This window comes from Rutilus rutilus (assembly GCF_951802725.1).
Source record: "Rutilus rutilus genome assembly, chromosome: 19".
Taxonomy (NCBI): Eukaryota; Metazoa; Chordata; class Actinopteri; order Cypriniformes; family Leuciscidae; genus Rutilus; species Rutilus rutilus.
Window position 1 is genome coordinate 35,250,867 of NC_140232.1, and position 22,891 is coordinate 35,273,757.

The following is a 22,891-nucleotide window of genomic DNA, read 5'->3' on the forward strand; positions in this document are numbered from 1 at the left end:
TAATAAATGATCTGGGGGAATTTTGAGCTGAAATTTCACAGACACATTCTGAGGACACATCTTGCACCCAGCGCAATTGACTTTGTACATCGACGCATGTATCATTCCTATTTTGCACCCGCGCAAAGCGGACTTTTCCCTCCACAGACGCACGTCGGTTAACTAAGAAATACACTTGCGCTCCTGGGGGCGGTTCAGCGAAAAGAGGAGGCGTGTTCCGGCGCAAACGTTCCCTCATGCTATTTTACAGGTTTAGAAAACAATTGCGCCACTGACCGAAAAAAAAACAGTTTAAAGTCAGTGTCGCGTTGCGCATGTTATTCAGATGCTATTTTAAGGGCGCATGCTTGGCCTTAATCAATGTAGCGTGTGCACAACACACACACACTTTGATTCTCTCATCTACACACAGACGCAGCAGTTATTTTTGCAAATCATACATTATTACGATAGATAGATAGATAGATAGATAGATAGATAGATAGATAGATAGATAGATAGACATTTTATTATAAAAGCATACATCTAGCTTACACATTTACCCAAATTATCATACACCTGTTTAACCTAAGTTAACTTAGGTGTGTTTCTCCATCCCCAATGTCCCTGACGAGAACGTCGGTCTCCTCGGCCTTGAACCGCTCCTGACGTGCGTCTGGCAAATCCGCCGTTATAATAGCAATCCGCCATGGAACAAGCGCTCCTGCTCTTAAAGGGAATGTGAGATGACGCTCTGATTGGTTTATTTCACGTTACGCCCAAACCACACCTATGAATAATGAAGCTACTTCAGACCAACACATTTTAGATTTGCGCCAGGCGCAAGAGTCATTTATCCCGCTGGTATTATAGCAACAGCGCCAAGACCCGCCCACAAAGTTACTTGCGCTTTGCGCTTTGACACTTGCGTTTCAGATCGTTAAAATAGGGCCCTATAGGTTTATATTACATCTTGTGAAAAAAAGCATAACATGTCACCTTTAATGTTTTACAAGTTATTTAAATTAATTTTCTAGTGATAAAGCATGTTTAAATGAGATGTTTTGGATAAAAGTATCCGATGACGGAGCCCCTGAAAGGTTCTGTAGGGGTGAATTGCCCTAATGTGGGACACCTAAGGTCTAGTGTTTGTAGGTCCCCCATAAATACATGAATGACAGTGAAACTATGGGTTAGACAAAGCTGTGGTGTCATGTGATCAAAATCACATGACCTATCAAATGTCCAATAATATTTGAGGGTGGAGCAATCATCAAACAGGAGGCACCTTGTGTGAAGACCATCCGAAGGCCATTGACATAGAGTTTTAACAAGTTTGATATTAAGGAGTTAAATACATTTTAAACAATGCAATCCTGCTACTTTTTAGCCTAATATGCTTATGAAATGTTTGTCCATCAAAAAATAGTGTAACTTTGTGTGTATAAACTATATATTTGATATTTTTATCAAATTTCTTAGTGTCCCACATTAGGAAATGTGGTTTCCAAATCCGGGACAGTATGATCAGCCTAATGTGGGACAGTACTTAAATGAGTCAGAAATGTGTGGTGGGGCATGCTTTGTGGGACAAACATGGTTATTTACATGGTTTTAGTCTTGTAATGCAATATTACACTACTGTTAATGCAGATTTTTACAGTCATGTGAATTTTTTATTCTTGGAGGGCAGTTTGAAGGCTCTTTTTGTGTGTGTATGTGTGTGTGTGCATGCCTACATACGTGTGTGTCTCTCTCTCTCTTTCTGTGTGTGTGTCATGTATGTGTCATGTATGTGTAAAAGGTATAGTTGACTTAAAATGAAAAATAGCTCTGAATTTAAAAATGCAGTAGAAAACCAATAAAGCCTTTCCACTTTATTTTATGCATCTGATTAATTCAATGAAATGCATTTTAGATCACAATGGCAAAGGTGAGAAAGACAGGGACAGATTGTCAGATGCAGAAACAGGTAAAGGATAAGAGAAAGAAACTGAATCAGTGGAGGCAGGACAGGATGAGAGGAGCCATAGAGGAGTATAGGCAGATTGTTGAGGATGGTGGGGTCCCTCAGCTGAGACTGTTGGCCAGGGCATGGAATGTCCCTTAATCTACTCTCCAGTGAATCTAAAATAAAAGATTTTACTATTCTACATGTATCAATGTGATTTTTGGTCTTTTATCATAGATTTTTCAGTGTCCCACATTGGGGACACGTTCTGTCCCACATTAGGAAGCTGCAGATTTTCTCAGACGACTTGCAATAAGAGCACTAATAATTTATCTTATGAATGGGTTATCTGAATTTTCTCTTTTGATTTGATTAGGATACATCCTGTTTTTTTTTTTAAATGGTATTGGGTGTGGATTTAATGTTTTGGTTACACATCGAAATATGTCACAGAAGTCTGAAGTGCAAAAAATGTCCCACATTAGGGCAATTCACCCTATATGAAGCGCCGAATGAAGCCTTTAAAGTTCATTCAGTTCCTTTTCTTCTGAGATCCCCCTCTCTCTCTCTCTCTCTCTCTCTCTCTCTCTCTCTCTCCGCACAGCGGCGGTTCGTTCTGTTCTCTCTCGGTGACTGAAACACAATGATCTGAGTGAATATGAATGTCAGCGGATCTGCTGTCACTCCATCTGATATCTGTTAACTTGTTAAAGCTGGCGAGCGTGTGTGTTTGTGTGTTGTTAAATCTCATCTCCATGTCAGTGACTTCAGCTTCAGGCCGAGAGCCAATAAACTCATCCCGTCTTTCTCTAAACTCTACAGCAAGGTTACATTTGTTAACATCAACTAACAATCAAAGATACATCTTAATGCATTTACTTATTTTAGGGAATGATCATTTCAATACATTGTTCAAATCAAAAGTCGTATCTGTTAATATAGCCTAATTTAATTGACATGAACTAACAATTTTTTTCTTAGTATTTTTGCCCAGTTTTCCATTTAAAAATATAAAAAAAAATCTTAAATCAATATGCATTTACTTCAGAAGCAAAATGACAGCAGATATTAAGTGAAGAATGAATCAAAATGAAGTGAGTTTGTGATTAAATCAAGAACAGATATCGGACAATGGAGTCAGAAAAATAATCTTGTTTTCACTTTGAATTAAGATGATATTTCTGACTCTGTTTTAAGCACAAACTCACTTCATTTTGATTTATTTTCATTAAACAAGTCTTAATATCTTCAGTGATTTTGCTTCGTCTGTTGATTTAAGAATGTTCAGATATTTGTGCTGGAAAACGAGACAGAAACACTGAGGAAGAACATCATGTTTTGTGCAGTGTAACTGTTGTTTGATTAATAAATACTGTATGTATTGCTGATTATCTGTTAATGTCAGCTAATGGGACCTTATTATAAAGTGTTTCCCTAAACTTAAATTTAGTCTAAAACGTGTTTTGTTTGTTTGTTAAATCTCATGTAACCGATATAGAAAGCACAACTGTAATATTGCTTTACGTTCCTCTATTGTAAATCACTTCGCAAGTCATAGAAGCGATTAATAATGCATGAATGTAAATGTTAGTCTGACTGCACATTTTAAAGCAATATAATTTATATGTTTTTTAAACGAAGAAAAGATAAAAAAAATGATAGTAAATGTACACTGTAAAAAGTGAACAGTTGGATCAACTTAAAAAAATTACTTCAATTGGTAACACCTAAAGAAATTAAGTTTTCTCAACTTAAATTATCACGTTTTATCGTGGAAAAACTTGATAATTTAAGTTGAGAAAACGTAATTTCTTTCGGTGTTACCAATTGAAGTTATTCTTTTAAGTTGATCCAACTGTTCACTTTTTACAGTGTATTTAAATTCCGGCATTGAAGTGGAAGTTCTGGATCCCGTCAATGTTTCCGCTGTTAATCCTCATTTTGACCCGGAGAGGATCTTCTTTCTCCTGAAAATGCTAGTTAATGTTATTGCGTTGGACTAAAACACATATAACTTCCCAAAAGATTGATCAGTTTACAAAAAACAGCTACAGCCTACATTAAACATCTTATAAATCTCTCATAACGCTGTTTTATCATCAAATATTGCTCTCAATCTTTTTATCGGCTTGTTTTCTTTCCATTAGCACAGGTTTTGTATTGATTTTTTTGGATGTGATTGATCGTAGAGCTCATTGATCAGAGCTGGAGGATTTTCAGCACAGGTCAAAGGTTAACGCGGTGGTGAAGACGTCTGCATTACACTAACTCTCATGAGCTTACATCACATGTTTGTGTTGAATATCCTCAACGCCGGCTCAGAAATCAGACATCCAGCAGAGTTTATTTTAAACAATGACTCAGTGAGCGCCTGTGCAGCTGTGCCTGATGTCTTAAGCAGCATTAGTGTCTTATATCATAATTACACACGGCCGGGACTGAAATAGAGCTCACGCCGCGGCTAAGGCCTGGAGATCAGGACAAATCACGCCCAGAAGACATGAAGTGTCACACTTGTGTTCGGATTTGCATCACACCCAGATTTTCCAGATACATTTGGCCTTGTGTAAAAGGGCAAGAAAACGAGCAGGTGTTAATGTGCTGTAATGCGGAATAGAACAATAGACGGAGAGCCGTCGCTGAGCAGCCGTTCACATCTATTCAGTTAACAGACTCCTCTCAGCGGACACGTTCTCCAGTTAACGTTAATAGACGTCTGTTCATATGGTCTCAAAACATCAGCACAACAATATTATGCAGTGATACGTTTTAGTTGGATGTTTATATAATGTTTTTTGTTACTATATTCCAGAAAACATTCAAAAGTAACGTTCCCATAATGTTTGAAGAATGAGAAAATTGAACGTTCCACGTGTTTTGAACATTCAGAAACGTTTTGCAAAACGTTCTTGGAATATATTTTTGGTGACACACAGATGAGGACAATTAGAAGATTTGCTCAGAAAAGTACGAGTTAGATCACAGATGAAACACTACGTTCAAAATACTCCGTTTACAATGGCTCAATCGGACCGAAAGGCCATAATTCATTATGCAAAAATCACTTTTACATGGTGTTTGAATATTAATGTGTGTTGGCAGTGTGAGTACACAAACATCATATAGCCTAATGGTAAAAATCCACCCACTCCTCTTTTTTTAATCCACATAAATCATAAGCAAAACAAGCCTTTTGCTTTACATGTGCTTAGGCCCCGCCCATGAATGCTGACAGACTCCACCCTATTAGCATAGTATTAGCATAGACTCCGCCCCTCAGAGTGAGCTGTACACAGTCCGCCATGTTTATCTCCTCGCCAGAACATTCAAGTAAGAAATGTATTCTTATTAAAGCTATTCCGTGAAGAGCAGTGAGTGATTTCCTTGTGTTGTCTGAGTCATATTAACAGCACACAGCAGTATGTACAGTATATTACGCTGCTTATACTTTAATACACAGATCTAATATACACGTGATTTCTTTCCCTGCTGTTTACGTTCACAGACATAACCGACTGTGATTATGTGAACTTTGTGTGTTTTTGACAGCTTAAGATCAATAAGACGTGAGAGAGAACTTAGTTTAATACTCACGCGATGCTCCGTCTGATATCCAGCTTTCTGTGCGCGTGATTCGGGTGTGTGCGCTCAGAAAACCATATTTCAGAAGTTTAGACTGATATAACTTTAAAACGCATGCAGATAATAAACTGTCATGATGATGAAGAACTGCAATGTCACCGGAGCGTGATATAGATCAGAGGTCCCCAACCCCCGGGCCGCGGACCGGTACCGGTCCGTGGGACATTTGGTACCGGGCCTCACAGAAAGAATAGGCTATATAACTTAACGTATTTTCCGGACTATAAATCGTTCCGGAGTATATGTCGCATCAGTAAAAAAATGCGTCATGAAGAAGAAAAAACATAATATAGCCTAAGTCGCACTGGACTATAAGTCGCATTAATTTAGAAATGTAGCCTATTTCACGAAAAAAAAAATATATATAAAAAAAAGAATAATAATAATTGTTCGGATGGTACTGTTCACCCTTACGGACGTGCAGCGCTCTGAAAGCGGCACAAAAAGACTGCTTTAAAACTTTCACAGAGACCTCAGAGTCAGACAGAAAGCAAAAAGCCTGTCTTTAAATTGTATTTCGTTTTGTATTAATTGTATCTTAATTTTAATCAATGTTTCATCACCCAATTGCCAGGATTTAATAAGAAGTAGGCCTAAATATAATAGAAAATATTTAATCAGGACACGGAGGCGCGGGCGCGTGAACTGGAGCTGATCTCATAAATTAACCGAAATTCAGCGTATAAGGTAGCCTACTTGCCTCACAGACCTGAGACATAGAAAGCTTGAAATGTCTAATTTTAAACAGAACAATTCAAAACAAAAGAAAACTGACTGTTCTCTGCTTATGTAATTCGTATATGTGCATTTCTCTCGGGCGCGTTCAGGCATACTGCGAAGATCGAGTCAGCATTGTCAACTTCATCTTTGCACATAAAACACTTGTTTAAACAATTAAAATGTCTCCTGCTATATTTTACATATTCATAATCATTCATTTTGGTTCTTAAAATCGGTTCTTTGTGACAGCTTTTAGGTGCTTTATTGGCAGCGCCACCCTTACATCGCATCAGCACCGTAAACATGGAGATTTTTTTCTTTTGGGGGGCTTTTGGTTTGTGTTCAGGCTTTCTCAGTTGTCTTTAGGCGCGATATTACGAGTACCCTGCTAATAAAATTGCAAGTAAGCCTACACATTGGATTCACGTTTATCCTATATTTAATTGTTTTTTATATTTTTTTTATATTTTGTTGTATTTATCCGCCGCACCTTAAAGGCCAGTCCGTGGAAATATTGTCTGATATTAAACCGGTCCGTGGCGCAAAAAAGGTTGGGGACCGCTGATATAGATGATGATCAAAACTAAACAGATGTTTTAGTTTTTGGCAGAGTATCCGATTGCACGAGCTGTACAGGCTCCGCCCTCTTCTGGAAAAGGGGCGGAGCAGCAGCTCATTTGCATTTAAAGACACATGCACGAAAACAGCATGTTTTTCCTTCCACTCAAAAATGGCCATTTACAACATGGTGTAATAAACGATCTGTGGGGTATTTTGAGCTGAAACTTCACAGACACGTTCTAGGGACTCCTGAGACTTATATTACAACTTGTTAAAAGGGGCATAATAGGTCCCGTTTAAACACATAATTAATCTGGATGAAGTTTCGATCAGATTGAAAGATAATCCAGGAAAAATGAAGCAAAGCAAACACAATCTTATCAGTCGGGTTAAAAAATAACTTGCACACATGAGCAGTGCCATAATGCTTATGTTTAAGGACATTTTATGTCATACGCCTTTACTTCTTTACGTCTCATGTCTTTAGGACTGGTCAAAAATGTGGGCGGGGCTTGATTGTGTCCGTGGGGAATTGATTGGATGGTTGTGGTTTGTTATTGGCTGATCTAATGTGAGTGACAGGTTATAGCCCCGCCCTCATCATCAGAGAAGAGAAGAGATGCTGCAAGAGGAACTTATTTTGAGTCAAGATTAATAACACTATAATGATGTGCACCCATAAATCATTTAGCATATAAACACTGCAATATTCCAAAAGGTCAATTTTAATTTCATGGAGACTGTAAGATTTCTGTGGACAGATGTGAGAGATGTTCCTGTGAACACGCAAGTGCAGATTGAGCTCTGACACACGTGTTTTAATGTGTCTGTCACTTGATGATTAGAGAGCGTTATTTTAGATGCGATGGTGCTTTACAACATATGCAAGATGTTTTCCACCTTAAAAATACATTCTTTATGTAATGGATGCAAGCGGATATCAGGTGTGAAAACTCCCGAGTGTGACACGGTGTGTGTGTGTGTGTGTGTGTGTGTCGGGAACAGATATATTCACTGCTGCTGAGATGTGAACATGATACTGTCATCAGGTGTTTGCAGTAATAAGCTCATTAGTGTTCACGGTTTTGTTTGTCCGGTGACAGTGTGGAGAGAGAAGGCCGAGCGATCTGAAATAAACTCGAGGAGGAGGAGCTGAGAAACATCATGATGACACTCACACACACGCTTCAATAAAGACACACACACCGCATCTCTGAGTCCAGGCGAACACGTGTGGAGGATGAAGATCAGTGTTACTGTGCGCTATACTGAACAGATCAATATCAGGTCACTATATACAGCATGCACTTCAGTTTATTCTGTCCTTAGGACACTTGACCTTTGACCTTTGATGATGTAGCAGATCTCGTTCTCTCCGCAGGACATGAGTTCTGCTCTCATCCATGACAAACTCTTCATCAAGACTTTCTGGGAGCAGAAGATCGTCAATCAGAGCCAGAAGAGAGAGGTTGAAGAAGGCAGGATGAAGAGGAGCGCTCTCACTAAGTAAGTCACGCTAATCACACGCAGTTTGATCACCAAACAAAAAACTAACTTTATCTGGACAATAACTTTATTCTAGATCTGCTGTAAAGCCTAAACAATCTCTGTTACTGTAATCTCCTGTTATCACTGTAAAGCTGCTGTGAAACGGTCTATATTGATAAAGCGCTGTATAAATGAAGGAGACTTGACTTGACCATTCGCTATTATTCCGATAGAAGTGATATTTTCTTTATTTTAAAGTACAGTTGTGTTAATATAGCCATTTATGCATATTTTAAAGCGCTGGAATATTATTATAAACAATATAATATATCCTGAATAATTTCAAGAAAAAACTAAACTCTCCAAACTCGATATTCTATTGTATATTTTTTTATATATATTTTTTTAATTGCATCCAAAATAAAAGTTTGTGTTTACATAAAATGTGTATTATTTTGTATATGTACACTTATGCATGTATATGTTTAAGAAATATTTGCATGCATATTCTGTATGTATATTTATACATCATTTATATTGTATAAAAAATATATATTTTATATATAAATAAAAACAAATTCTTAAATATATACATGCATGTGTGTGTATTTATATATACAAAATAATTATACACCGTACACACACATATGTTATGTTAACACACACTTTTATTTTGGATGCGATTAATGGTTGCACAGCACACATTTTTTTTTCTGTTATATTATTATTATACACCATGAAGCGGGTGTGAAGGGACACTGGGTGTGTGTTTCTGAGCTGATATGTAATATCCCGCGTCCTGCTGACGACAGAAGATTATCAGGCTAACAGCCCAGATTCAATAATCCACCACAGGTGTGCAAATACAATATTATAAACACTGTATTCCCCTCATACAGTCAGCATACTGAGAGAATTATTAAATATCCTTTTTGAGCTTAAAATAAAGCGAAAAGTATTACTATATCTTGCATCTGACATGAAATATATACAGTAGAGTTCAAAAATGTAAGATTTTATTAAAGAAACGATTTTTATTCATCAAGGATGCGTTAAATTGACCAAAAGTGACATTTATAATGTTGCAAAAGATTCTATTTCAAATAAATGCTGTTCTTTTTAACTTTGAATCATCAAAGAATCCTGAGAAATAAAATGTATCAGTTTCCACAAAAATATGAACATTGATTATAATCATAAATGTTTCTTGATCATCAGATCATCATATTAGAATGATTTCTGAAGGATCATGTGACACTGAAGACTGGAGTAATGATGCTGAAAATTCAGCTTTGATCACAGGATATAAATTACACTTTACTGTATATTCACCTAGAAAACAGATGATTTACATTATAATAATAATATTTCACTATTTTTACTGTATTTTTGATCTAATAAATGTAGCTTTGGTGAACAAACATTAAGAAGTATTACTGAACACTAGTGAACAAGCTTGAAATAAATGGTGTTTTGCAGTGAGTTCTGGCTGTGAACATGATGAGTGTGTTGAACTGTGTGTGTTGAACTGTGTGTGTTGAACGTGTGTGTTGAACTGTGTGTTTCAGGCTGCGTGACGAGTGGCTCATGAGACTGGAGACTCGGACGAAACATCTGAAGAATTTCAGCGACCAACGCGTGTCAAACTCAACAGACGCATGACGAGAGATCACATGACCCGATGCCACAATAAACACACACACACACACTCCTGACCTGTGTTCGATTCTCTTTATTTCACACTCACAAACGACAGATGGAAATATTCAGGCTCTGAACAGGTGCGGTGAAGGACGCGAGTGTGTCGAAACACTGATCCGACACACACACACACACCTGGACAAACGTGCTGAAAGATACGAGTATTTCGAGCTCTGTCAGCGCTCGTTTAAACTCTGTCCATCATGAGCGATTAACAAAAAACTCTGTCGCTCCTGAAAGTAAAAGATCAAAAAACTAAAAATATATGATGTGTAAATGAAAGTCTGTCAGGAGTCAGGTGACGTGTGTCAGGAGTCGTGAGTCAGGTGACGTGTCAGGTGACGTACGTCAGGAGTCCATCAACGAAGAAACTAAACGGAGCCGTTGGCGTGAAACATAACGATCCTCTACTTCTTCTTCTTCTTCCCTTTCTTCCCTCCTTCTCCCGGCTGAGATCCGGCCTCGGCTCCTCCGCTCTTCTGCGTTCGGCTCTTGAGTTTCGGGATCATCTCGGCCGCGTAAAACATCACGTCTTTCCCTGGAGGCAGAGAGAGAGAGAGTGATGTCATTTCCTCTCGTTATACGCCACACGTACTGGCGAAACACTGAAACTGGTCTTTCTTCAGTCCAGTGGAAAGAAAACATCCAAAATACACATCAAGCGCTTATGATTCATATCTGTAGATTTCACTCTTTAAAGGCGGCGAGTTTGAGTCAGAAATCTCCATTTAGGCAGTTCTGGACGTGTGTGTGTGTGTGTGTGTGTGTGTGTGTGTGTGAGAGAGAGTCTGTGAGTGAGGGAGTATGTGTGTGTGAGAGAGAGAGAGAGTGTGTAAGGGTCTATGTGTGAGTGAGGGAATGTGTGTGTGTGTGAGAGAGAGAGAGAGATAATGTAATCAGTGGACTGGTGAAGTACTGGTTCCAGTGTTTCCCCTGTCCTCCTGCTGACACTGAGTGTTTAATCTGAGAGCTGATGATGATGATGATGGTGATGATGATGAAGAAAACACTTTAATGATTTACTGTTTGAGAACTTCTCCTGGCAGAGGCTTCCGTCCTCCAGTTTGATCTGGATGCGAACTCTCCCTCTGAACTGCACGTCTCGGTTCCACTCGCGCGGATACATCTTGTTCTGCGAGAGAAACACTCGTGATGTCATGAGTGTGTGAGAGAGAGTGAGTGAGTGAGTGTGTGTGTGTGTGTGTGTGTGTGTGTGTGTGTGAGATCACAGGAACAGGAGGATCTGCTCGTTTGAGGCGACAGACGAAACGTCACGAACCTCAACCAGAACATTGAGTCCAGCGGCGACCAGGACATCCCGGATCTCAGCACACGATGGGTTCTCCACGGCCTGAGGAACACACACACACACACACACACACACACACAGATCAGACACAGACGTACATCAACACTGGCATCATGAGCGACACTGTCGGTCACAATCACTCACACACACACAAACACAGATCAGACACACACACACACACACACACACACACACAGACAGATCAGATCAGATCAGACACACACACACACACACACACACACACACACACACACACACAGACAGATCAGACACACACACACACACTCACCTTCTCTGCAGCGATTCTTCTGCCTTCTGCTAATGTCTTCTTACTGTTGATGTATGACGGATAAATACACAAAAACCTGAAGAAAACACAGAGATCAAAGATCAACATGTAAACATGCTAGACTACTAATCAATCTCATAGTGTGTGTGTGTGTGTGTGTGTGTACACACTCCCACACTCCACTTGCTCTCTCTCTCTCTCTCACACACACACACACACACACACACACACACACACACACACACACACACACACACAGATGTAATCATATAAAGTTCTGAGTAGTGATTGTCCGTTAAACACAGCTGACACTGACCGCTCTTTATCCGCCGGGTTCGTCGTCAGATGCGCCATATCTCCAGACTCTCCTCAGGCTAATCCCTGTGTGTAAAGTACACGTTTGATTCCAGACGACTGGAAGAGAAACGCTGATGAGTGTGTGTGTGTGTGTGTGTACACGACACATCCGGCAGAGTGGGCGTGTTCTCCCGCTCGTCATCAGTGTTTCCGGTGCGACGTCACTCACAGCGCCGCCTGTCGGCCAGAGAGCGCTAGCTGCAGTTAGCATGTAGCATGTTTACTTTTAACGTGATGACAAAACTCGATAACATGTTCTTAAAGATCATGAGATATGTCACAGGAAATGAAGGTGAGTAAGAGAGGAAGAGATTGTTACTGTGATTGATCGTTTTCACAAACCTGTTAACTAGTTCAGTGTCAGACACTATTTATTACCTTACCTTGCGTAATTTTATCTGTTTAAATACAATATTAAGTTTATACCTATTTTTATATCATGTATTTTGTGTAACTAACGTTACATGCGTTTTTGTGTACGTCTGTATATTTACTACCAGTCAAATATTACGATTTTTGTTTGTTTTAAATGTTTCTGAAAGAGTCTCTTCCAAGGCTCACCAAGGCTGTTTATTTGATCAAAAATACAGTAAAACAGTGAGATATTATTATAATGTAAATCATCTGTTTTCTATGTGAATATATAGTAAAGTGTAATTTATTCCTGTGATCAAAGCTGAATGTTCAGCATCATTACTCCAGTCTTCAGTGTCACATGATCCTTCACAAATCACTCTAATATGATGATCTGATGATCAAGAAACATTATCAATGTTGAAAACAGTTCATATTTTTGTGGAAGTTTGGGGTAAGTTTACTTTTTTAAAATACTTTTATTCATCAAGGACGCATTAAACTGATCAAATTTATTTTCAGCATTGATAATAATCTGAATAGATGATTTGTGAAGGATCATGTGACACTGAAGACTGGAGTAATGATGCTGAAAATACAGCTTTGATCACAGGAATAAATTACACTTTACTGTATATTCACATAGAAAACAGATGATTTACATTATAATAATATCTCACTGTTTTACTGTACTGTTGATCTAATAAGCACAGCCTTGGTGAGCAGAAGAGACTCTTTCACACACATAAAAGTGTACATAAAGACTAGTTGTGTGTGTGTTGTCAGGATGTGAGTGTGTATTTCCGTCCGCTGCTGGAGCTCAGAGATGTCGTGCTCCTCACACACAGAGTCCTGCAGGATTTTCCCAACACAATCCTGCCTGAATTCAAACCCTGGTTCCCATCTGCGTTAGACTCCCAAAAACCCATCAGACCCCGGAAACCTCCACCTCTGATCTCCTCCTCCGAGATCCCAAACGAGATCCCACACCAGATCCCACACCATCCTGAGATACCACTCCAAAATCCACACCAGATCCCACTCCCGATCCCACCCCAGATCCCACACCAGATCCCACACCAGATCCCACACCATCCTGAGATACCACTCCAAATCCCACCCCAGATCCCACCCCAGATCCCACACCATCCTGAGATACCACTCCAAATCCCACACCAGATCCCACTCCCGATCCCACCCCAGATCCCACCCCAGATCCCACCCCAGATCCCACCCCAGATCCCACACCAGATCCCACGGGAATCTTCAGACTCCAGATCCCAGAGTAAACCCATCCCGGATCCTCAGAAGTTCGAGCGCTCATGGTGTGTGATCTCACACAGATCCGCTCCGCTCCGGATCCCGCGCTCCTTCTCCCGTCCCTTCCGGCGGATCATCGAGGATCACGGGCTGGATCCGCATCAGCGGGTGAAGTGGGTGGTGTGTGAGCGCAACTGTGGCTCTCGCGGCCTGGAGGATCTGTGGCGGGATCTGATCCGGGCCGTCCGGCGTTCCCGAATGCCCTCCTGCAACGCAAACTTCCAGCGAGCGCTGGCGCAGATCTGGCTTTACTGCGACGTCTTCTACTGCGAGTACATCGGGAACTTCCTGAAGCAGGAGTTCCGGCTCTCAGGGACAATCACACTGACGGTGCATAAACTGGGAGAATTAATTAAGTTATGAGTTTTAAGCATGAAACAAAGTGAAAACATGTCATATTTATAATTGCCCATAAATTAATTGTTTGTTTTTATATGATATGATGCTCTTCCTAAAGCAGGAGTTCCGGCTCTCAGGGACAATCACACTGACGGCGCATAAACTCAGAGAATTAATTCAGTTATGAGTTTTTAATGACTTACTGTAAATGTGAAACAGAGTGAAAACATCTCATATTTATAAGTGGGCATTAATGAATTGTTTGTTTTTATATGATATGTATTTTACACTCGAAATTAAAATGTGCTGTGCGTTTCACATCTGTGTCTGTCGTGTGAGTTATTTACCTTCATTTAAAACCTTCAAGGTAATGTTTAAAGCTGCACTGTGTAGGATTTTCTCCCATCTAGCCGTGAAATAGTTTATGACTACCAACTGAATATTACTTTCTAGCCCCTCCCGTCCCGAGGGCGATTCCAGATCTGCCGGCAGTCGTGAGTAATCTCCCCTCGCATTCGTCACGGCACCGCTTGAATTTCCAGGTTTGTCCCTCTTTGGCGAATGTATTTTCAAGATGGATGCGCAACATGGCTGCCGCCGCTCGAGCGACTCGCTCGTATGTATTCTGAATGGCAGATTCTACGCTCACGAGAATACTTGATTAGTTGGTAGAAGTAATTACACATTAATGAGCACATATCATTTTTTGAAAGAACAAAGTGTTTTTTGCTAAGAATCAACTTAAAAAATGACACAGTGTAGCTTTAACTAGCACTGATTACACTGATGTTCTTCCTCTGTGTTTCTGTCTCGTTTTCCAGCACAAATATCTAAACATTCTTAAATCAAGATGCATTTACTGGAGAAGAAGCAAAATGACTGAAGATATTAAGACTGGAAAAAATGATGAAAATGAAGTGAGTTTGTGATAAAAATAAGAACAATATCTGCCAATGGAGTCTGAAAAATTATCTTAATTCAAACTCCAGACTCCATTGGCAGATATTTGTTCTTATTTTTATCACAAACTCACTTCATTTTCATCATTTTTTCCAGTCTTAATATCTTCAGTCATTTTGCTTCTTCTCCAGTAAATGCATCTTGATTTAAGAATGTTTAGATATTTGTGCTGGAAAACGAGACAGAAACACTGAGGAAGAACATCATGTTTTGAAGTCCAGAGTAGACCTGCTAAGTGTGTGTGTGTGTGTGTGTGTGTGTGTGTGTGTGCGTCGTTCTCCCAAAGCCAACGCAAGTTCCGTCATTCTCAATAGAGTTCAGTGGAAGTTGCGATCCCAGTTGGCCAACGATGCTTTTGGGAAACGCCCCCCAGAATGATTCCTCAAATCACGTGATCAGACTCATTTTCACCTGATTAAGAGAAGAAACTTAATTCTCCATTGATTTTTTTTGGTGCATCCAAATGGGAAAGTCAATATATTATTGTGTGATGTTTTTAATTTAAGAACGTGATTTCAACTTGCACTGGAGTCTGGACTCAAATACGTTAACCAGTTTCACACATACGATGTGTTAACATCCTTGAGTTAACATACTTGAGTCCAGACTCCAGTGCAAGTTGAAATCACATTCTTAAATTGAGATTCATGCACTTAATGCACATAAAAAAGCATCAGCCGAACACATGACCGACCGAACAATGAACAATCTGTGAACTTGATATGATGAACATGAGCTCGCCATCATCATCATGATTCTGTTGAATCTCCTCTATGATGGCCAATACTCAGGGATGGGCAGTATTTCAGAGACATATATTTCAAATACGTATTTGAAATACAAAATACTATTTTGTATTTTAAAGCCTTTGGAAAAAATCAAATGTAATTTGTATTTAAATACATTTAAGATGAATATTTTTGTATTTTCAAAATACATAAAATACTTTTTGCCAGTCAGCCTCTTTATCAGGGTACTGCTTTTGTGCATCAACCAGTTCAGACATTCACCAGCTCAGCATGTCATGATCAATTCTATTTGTTGATTAAAGTTAAAATTCACTTCAGTTAACATGAAAGAATAAAAGAGCACAGACAAGTGGGAAAATAGCGTTAGCCAATCAGTCTTGACCGGTTGTGGATTTTTATCAGCTAGCTTGTCAAATGTGTTTAAAGCATCACTGCATGGCTGGGTGAAATGACACTATCATAGCGATGATATAAAGTGTGAATCGATGGAACTTTTCCTAAATCGTTTACATAGATGGGCTTTTAATAGCTTTTAGTGGGCAGGAATTACTGGAACGTTGGAGTGGAAGAAGAAGCACTGATGAATGATACTCCACAAACATCTTCAGCTTTTAGTCTTATTGTACATAAAAAAATTATAATAAAAAAGGGGTAAATAGTGTCAAATGAATTCTAATTTAAAATTTTAGATACACTTTCTAATTTTAATAAACTTATAGAAACAAATAAACTTTACATAAAATAAACATAAAATTACTTAAAAAGCATTGGACTTCCTGCAGCAACAACAACAACAAGAGTTTGAAATTCAGTTTATGCTGTGGAATCAAAACTGATATTGAGAATTGTGAAACCATGATATTGAAGATTTTGGTCACATCGCCCATCCATATTCTTTGCTAGATACTTAGCAGAAAAGGTTCCCACAGATTTACATACAGTATGAATGTTTGAATAGTGTTCACCACAAGTAATAGACTACACTCTAACCACAAATGAGTATATAAATGGCTGCTATTATGCATAAGTTTATTTGTAATTGCCAGAAAGAAAGAAAGGGCAGAGATGAGGTTAGGAATGAGAAGTCTGTGTAGTTTCTTCATTCCCTGTGACCTGTACCTGCACTGGATGGACAATTTCTCATGTATTTTGTGTACAAAATACTGTATTTGTATTTAAATACATTTTTCCAAACAGTATTTTGTATTTGTATTTTAAATACATTTCCATGTATTTATGCCCATCTCTGCCAATACTCTGATTGATTGATTCGTGTCTTGAAACACATGTTTTTCATCAGTTCCAGGAGTGTGTGAAGCCGGTGTTTGTGTTGATTGCGACTGAGCACTTTCTGAACTGTTTTTGCACTGATTGATTGAGCACCGATTCGTTTACTTTATTTCTGGTACAGTTTCTGTCTTCCTGCAGCTTTAAAGTTTAATCTGCTCTTTAAAAATGTTGCAACTCGTGTGACGTCCGTTCTTATTATCTTGTTCATCAACAGTTTCTGAGGAATTAACCGTTTGAAATGTGGAAATCTTGACTATTTTTTTCCAGCATTTCCTTTGCTCGTTCGACTAAACTCTAAACATTCTTACGTCAAACGGGAAAACTGTAACACGTTTCATGTGTTAACATTAGTGAAGTTAACGACGAGCAACACTTCTACAGCATTTATTAATCAGATTTTTAAGATCAAGAGTTGCATCAGTTTACGTTAGGTAATGAACATGAATATTTTGATTAATAGCATTAACATTAAAGCCCATTGTTGGTTTATATTTTAAACGTTAACAAAGTAGATTATTATTGTAATCATATTATTGTAAATTGATGTTCAAATGCTGCAGTTTTTCCGAACAGGCCCTTTTCTCAGATAGATGACCGATAACAGATGAAAGCTCCTGTCGATTTGTTCAGTTCGACTGAATTCAACCACAAGTGAAATGGAAGGAAAGAGTCAAAGGAAGTGTTTTTCTGCAGTTTCACCTCGATGTTATCAGTGTTCCTCTAAACCTGCGAGAAACAGTGAGACAGAAAGCCACAGAAGCCCAGCGTTTCCAACAGCATGCGAGCCATCCCAGTCCGTCACACCAAGTGTGTTTGATATCAGTCGAACTCTTAAGTTTTCTTTGGCTGTTGAGGTTATTTTTCATGCTTTTAATTTAAAACCACATCACACATTTTTCTTTGCAGATGAGAGAATGTGCGGCAGAAGATCTCTGTGTGTGTTGATCTGTGTGTTCTGCTTCTGTTGTAAGTAATCTTCTACATGTGTGTGTCTCTGATTGTGTTTGATTTGGTCAAGTTAGCGTTATTTCTACAGCGCTTTAGGTTGCACTTTATTGTAAGGTGTCATTGTTATAGTTTACTTATATTTAAGCACTGATTAATAATAATTATCAGCACAACTATGGTTAGGATAGGATTAGGTTTTGGTTTAGGGTAAATTGCATGTAATTATGCATAATTTGCTGTTATTACTTTAGTAAGTACATGTAACAAGGACACTTTGTACTTGTTTTACAGTACAGATTGTATGAAAGCAGAATAACAGAATCAATTTTGCACTGCTAAAAGATTCTTAACTCAAGACATTTACTTGAGAACCAAAATGACGGAAGATAAAAAGAAAAATTAATCAAAACTAAGTGACTATATCCTTAATATCTAACAATGGGGTCAGAAAAATAAGCTTTTTTTCTGACCCCACTTCGTTTAGTGAGTGTTTAGATACTTAGAATAAGAAGATATTTCGCTGTAAAGCAGCTAGAAAAAAGACAATGGTTTCATTAATTAGCTTAAATCAGTTTAGTGTTGATTCAGTTTTGTTCAATAACTTTGTGAAGTTCATCAGTTATGATTTACAGGTGCTTTGAAGAGAGAGCCTGTTTTCAGCATTCAAGGTAAAATTCACACATGTGCATTAAAAACATTCTAGTACATGAAGTGTGTGAGTGAATGAGGCTGTTTTCCAGAGCTCACGGTGACTGGGAAAGACCTGAAGGCTTGTGGGAAGAATGTGTGTGTGATGTCCAACGCCAAGTGTCCCACAGAATCAGATGTTCTCACTGCAACTCCTGGTGCGAGTGCTTTAATGAGCCCGACACGGGTTTATCCTCATATCTGCAGCTGGTTCAGTTTTAATGTCCATCTTTGTTCTCTAGAGAGATTTGTGAACACATCATGCCACTTTCTGTCCCATGAGGAGTCGATCACCTGCAGGTGGCTTCAGAAGACGAACGGCGTCCGGACGGAAACCACCAGCACCTTCATTTTCAGACGGTAACGGTTTAATTTCATCAGTACGGCATGCTTTAGTGTCAGATGCATCAGAAACCTGTCGAAGCTTGATTCCACCATGGAATAAAAAACAGAAAAGGTAATTGCACATTTGTATCTCTCAATTTTGAACGTTTTCTCGCAATTGCGAGTATGCTTATCACAATTCTGACATATAAACTCGGAATTACAAGTTATGCCGCAATTCTGAAAAATAAAGTCACAGTCGCAATTCTGAGAGAATTGCAAAATATAAACTCACAATTGGAAGTTATAATCACAATTCTGCGAAACAAAGTCCAGTCGCAGTCTTTAGAAATAGTCAGAATTGCAAGTTATAAAGTCGCAACTCTGAGAAATAAATGTGGAATTCTGAAAAATAAAGTTGCAATTCTGAGAAACAAAGATATAAATTCACAATTGCGAGTTATAAAGTAAAAATTCTGACAAATAAAGTCGCAATTCTTAAAAACAAAGTCGCAATGTTGCAAAACAAAGTCACATATTTTGAGAAACAAATGTTCTCAAAATTGCGAGTTTATAGGCTATCTCACAATTCGGACTTTATAACTCACATTTGCAAGTTTATAAATCAGAATTGCGAGATAAAAATTTGCAATTACCGTTTTTATTTTTTTTTATCCCGTGGCAAAAACAAGCTTCCATACAAACCTCCTTTAGACCAGCTGAAAATAAACTAATCCGTCTTGATATGAACTGACATGCTAATATAGTTTTTGTTTTATAGAACTGCCGCTGTCCTGATCTACTGTCCTGGCATTTTACATTTCTATTCACGTTTCAATTTAACCATCAAGTCAGAGAGCGTCTTCAGCCAGGAAGAGTGGTTCTCTGATGTCTATCCAGTGATCATTGAGAAAATCGGTAAGATAAGATGACAGCAGGGGTGTAGAAAGTACTGAGACATTCTATTGAAAGTTGAATCAGCATTTTATAGTTGCTTTTAATGTCTTTATAGCTAAGTACCTACACAAAAAATACTTGAGTGAAAGTAAAATAAGTATCTGCATTGAATTTTACTTAAGTATTTGAAAGTTGAAAAATTAAATGCTTTTCAAAGATTTTTAATGAGGTTTCATCAACAAAGTTCAGGATGAGCACGTTCAAATGATCTATCCAATCAACATGTCATCAGCAACTTACATGTCTATCCTATCAGCATGAGAGGAGGCCAATATCTATACAGTCGACTCAACGACATTCCTCGACAGTTTTTCATCATCATTAAGTCCAAACATCATTGGGTTATGTTGGACCTTTTACCAATGAATTAATGTATGTTTTTCATCATCCCTCCACCACCCGACTCCTCACTCTTGGCTGGTTCCTACCACAGACAGGAATACCTTTTACTCTATCAGACTTATTTGTAATTGCAAACTTGTGAAAATAGACTTTAAAAACTAGAGACAGTACAGATTTTCTCATTATAGTATTTGTAAAGAAACCTGAACCGTGTTCACACTCCAGTTCATCCATTTATGGTGATGGTTATAATGAAAATATTACTGTAGCTATGACCTTTATTACTTTTTAATTTAATTTTAGCATAAAATAAACTTGATTAATTATGGTGATAAACATGGCACTGATGATTGTATGCTCTGATGTGTTGGGTTGTGATGTATTGTGTTGTGTGATGTGATGTGATGGGTTGAAATGTGATGGGTTGTGTTGTGTTGTGATGGGTTGAGATGGGTTGTGTTGTGATGGGTTGAGATGTGATGAGTTGTGTTGTGATGTGATGGGTTGAGATGTGATGTGTTGTGATGGGTTGAGATGGGTTGTGACGTGATGGGTTGAGATGGGTTGTGTTGTGATGGGTTGTGATGTGATGGGTTGAGATGGGTTGTGACGTGATGGGTTGAGATGGGTTGTGTTGTGATGGGTTGAGATGGGTTGTGATGTGATGGGTTGAGATGTGATGAGTTGTGATGTGATGGGTTGAGATGTGATGTGTTGTGATGTGATGGGTTGTGATGTGATGTGTTGTGATGTGATGTGATGGGTTGAGATGTGATGAGTTGTGTTGTGATGTGATGGGTTGAGATGTGATGAGTTGTGATGTGATGGGTTGAGATGTGATGAGTTGTGATGTGATGGGTTGTGATGTGATGTGTTGTGATGTGATGTGATGGGTTGAGATGTGATGAGTTGTGTTGTGATGTGATGGGTTGAGATGTGATGGGTTGAGATGTGATGGGTTGTGCTGTGATGGGTTGCGTTGTGATGTGGTGGGTTGTGATGTGATGGGTTGCGTTGTGATGTGATGGGTTGTGATGTGGTGGGTTGTGTTGATGTGATGGGTTGTGTTGTGATGTGATAGGTTGAGATGTGATGGGTTGAGATGTGATGTGATGGGTTGTGATGTGATGGGTTGAGATGTGATGGTTGTGTTGTGTTGTGATGTGATGGGTTGAGATGTGATGTGATGGGTTGAGATGTGATGGGTTGTGATGTGATGGGTTGTGATGTGATGGGTTGTGATGTGATGGGTTGTGTTGTGATGGGTTGTGTTGTGTTGTGATGTGATAGGTTGTGTTGTGATGTGATGGGTTGAGATGTGATGGGTTGTGATGTGATGGGTTGAAATATGATGGGTTGTGATGTGATGGGTTGACATGGATGGGTTGTGTTGTGATGGGTTGAGATATGATGGGTTGTGATGTGATGGGTTGAGATATGATGGGTTGTGATGTGATGGGTTGAGATATGATGGGTTGTGATGTGATGGGTTGAGATGTGATGGGTTGTGTTGTGATGGGTTGAGATGTGATGGGTTGTGATAGGTTGTGTTGTGATGGGTTGTGTTGTGTTGTGATGTGATGGGTTGAGATATGATGGGTTGTGATGGGTTGTGTTGTGATGTGATGGGTTGAGATATGATGGGTTGTGATGTGATGGGTTGTGATGTGATGGGTTGAGATGTGATGGGTTGTGTTGTGATGGGTTGTGTTGTGATGTGATGGGTTGTGTTGTGTTGTGATGTGATAGGTTGTGTTGTGATGTGATGGGTTGAGATGTGATGTGATGTGTCTGAATGTTGTAGTTCAGGCTCCTCGGCCGGTGATCACGTCTGTTAACGTCACAGACTCGTCAGCCAACGTCACATGGAATGGCGATAGAATGACTAAATGCCGAATCCGCTACAAACGCCTCAACACAGAGTCATGGACAGAAAAGGTCAGAAATGACAGAAATAGCTTGAAAATATGTTTTTGTTGTGTGGGTGCTTATTTTGTTTTATTTTATTTATCTTGTTTTATATTATCTTATTTTACTTAATTTTTTATTTGATCATTTTTATATTTTACTTCATTAGATCACTGAATCTGATTGATGATGCTTAGAGATGTTCATTGAAGTAAAAGCTTCTGTTTCCTCGTCAGACTGCCTCACAGAAGTCTCTGTTCGTGATTGAGGGTTTACAGGCCTTCAGCGAGTATCATCTGAGCATCTCCTGCGTTCATGATCACAGCCGGTGGAGCGACTGGAGCGAAGAGACACGAGTAAAGACGTCAGAGAGCCGTGAGTGACCCGAACAGAACTGATGCAGTGGCCCTGAATGTTGTTCATTAGATCCAGTGTCTGAATCTGTTCAGGCTTCTGATCATTTTTACTCACACTTGCTTTAAAGGGATAGTTCACCCAAAAATGAAAATTAGCCCATGATTTACTCTCCCTCAACTCATCCTAGGTGTATATGACACTCTTCTTTCAGACGAACACAATCAGAGTTATATTAAAAAATGGCCTGGCTCTTCCAAGCTTTATAATAGCAGTGAATGGCTGTTTCTGTTTTGAAGTCCATAAAAATGCACTTTTATGATGACAGATGCACTTTTATGATGGACAGATGCACTTTTATG

At 38.9% G+C, this 22,891-nt stretch overlaps 4 protein-coding genes across 7 annotated transcripts in view; 3 read left to right on the forward strand and 1 right to left on the reverse strand.

Moving 5' to 3' along the window:
- Nucleotides 1-12,116, reverse strand: part of srp19 (signal recognition particle 19) — a 24,146-nt gene extending 12,030 nt beyond the window's left edge. Inside the window, exons 1-4 of the mRNA XM_084389544.1 lie at nt 11,957-12,116; nt 11,641-11,716; nt 11,322-11,393; nt 11,053-11,174 (exon numbers count right to left, since the gene is read on the reverse strand). Coding sequence (XP_084245670.1) covers nt 11,053-11,174; nt 11,322-11,393; nt 11,641-11,716; nt 11,957-11,994 — 308 coding nt within the window. The 5' untranslated portion in view covers nt 11,995-12,116. The remainder of the gene's footprint in view (nt 1-11,052; nt 11,175-11,321; nt 11,394-11,640; nt 11,717-11,956) is intronic.
- Nucleotides 7,838-10,291, forward strand: LOC311278590 (protein FAM240B). Its single transcript, XM_084389543.1, has 3 exons — nt 7,838-8,140; nt 8,235-8,359; nt 9,910-10,291. Exons 2-3 carry the CDS (start codon nt 8,238-8,240, stop codon nt 10,001-10,003), a joined length of 216 nt encoding a protein of 71 aa, XP_084245669.1. The 5' UTR covers nt 7,838-8,140; nt 8,235-8,237; the 3' UTR covers nt 10,004-10,291.
- On the forward strand, nt 12,057-14,330 carry shld3 (shieldin complex subunit 3). 2 transcript variants are annotated; one of them, XM_084389541.1, is made up of 3 exons: nt 12,157-12,289; nt 13,138-13,518; nt 13,591-14,330. In XM_084389541.1, the coding sequence occupies exons 1-3, from the start codon at nt 12,272-12,274 to the stop codon at nt 14,032-14,034; spliced, it is 843 nt and encodes a 280-aa protein (XP_084245667.1). In that variant the 5' UTR covers nt 12,157-12,271; the 3' UTR covers nt 14,035-14,330. The 2 variants fall into 2 exon arrangements, with proteins under 2 accessions (XP_084245666.1, XP_084245667.1); XM_084389540.1 differs by having other exon boundaries at nt 12,057-12,289; nt 13,138-14,330.
- Nucleotides 14,331-17,602: 3,272 nt separating this feature from the next.
- Nucleotides 17,603-22,891, forward strand: part of LOC311279028 (interleukin-6 receptor subunit beta) — a 31,195-nt gene continuing 25,906 nt past the window's right edge. Inside the window, exons 1-8 of one of the 3 annotated variants that reach the window (XM_084390257.1) lie at nt 17,603-17,816; nt 17,916-17,975; nt 18,590-18,625; nt 18,698-18,802; nt 18,887-19,004; nt 19,750-19,886; nt 22,072-22,205; nt 22,412-22,550. In XM_084390257.1, coding sequence (XP_084246383.1) covers nt 17,666-17,816; nt 17,916-17,975; nt 18,590-18,625; nt 18,698-18,802; nt 18,887-19,004; nt 19,750-19,886; nt 22,072-22,205; nt 22,412-22,550 — 880 coding nt within the window. In that variant the 5' untranslated portion in view covers nt 17,603-17,665. Of the gene's footprint in view, nt 17,817-17,915; nt 17,976-18,568; nt 18,626-18,697; nt 18,803-18,886; nt 19,005-19,749; nt 19,887-22,071; nt 22,206-22,411; nt 22,551-22,891 lie in introns of all 3 variants that reach the window. The other 2 variants (XM_084390259.1, XM_084390258.1) reach the window with 2 other exon arrangements.

Coding starts and splice junctions, on each gene's coding strand:
- LOC311278590 (XM_084389543.1), top strand. CDS start 8,238: ATGAGTTCTGCTCTCATCCATGACAAACTCTTCATCAAGACTTTCTGG. Junction 8,360..9,909: donor AAGAGGAGCGCTCTCACTAA/GTAAGTCACGCT, acceptor TGTGTGTTTCAG/GCTGCGTGACGAGTGGCTCA.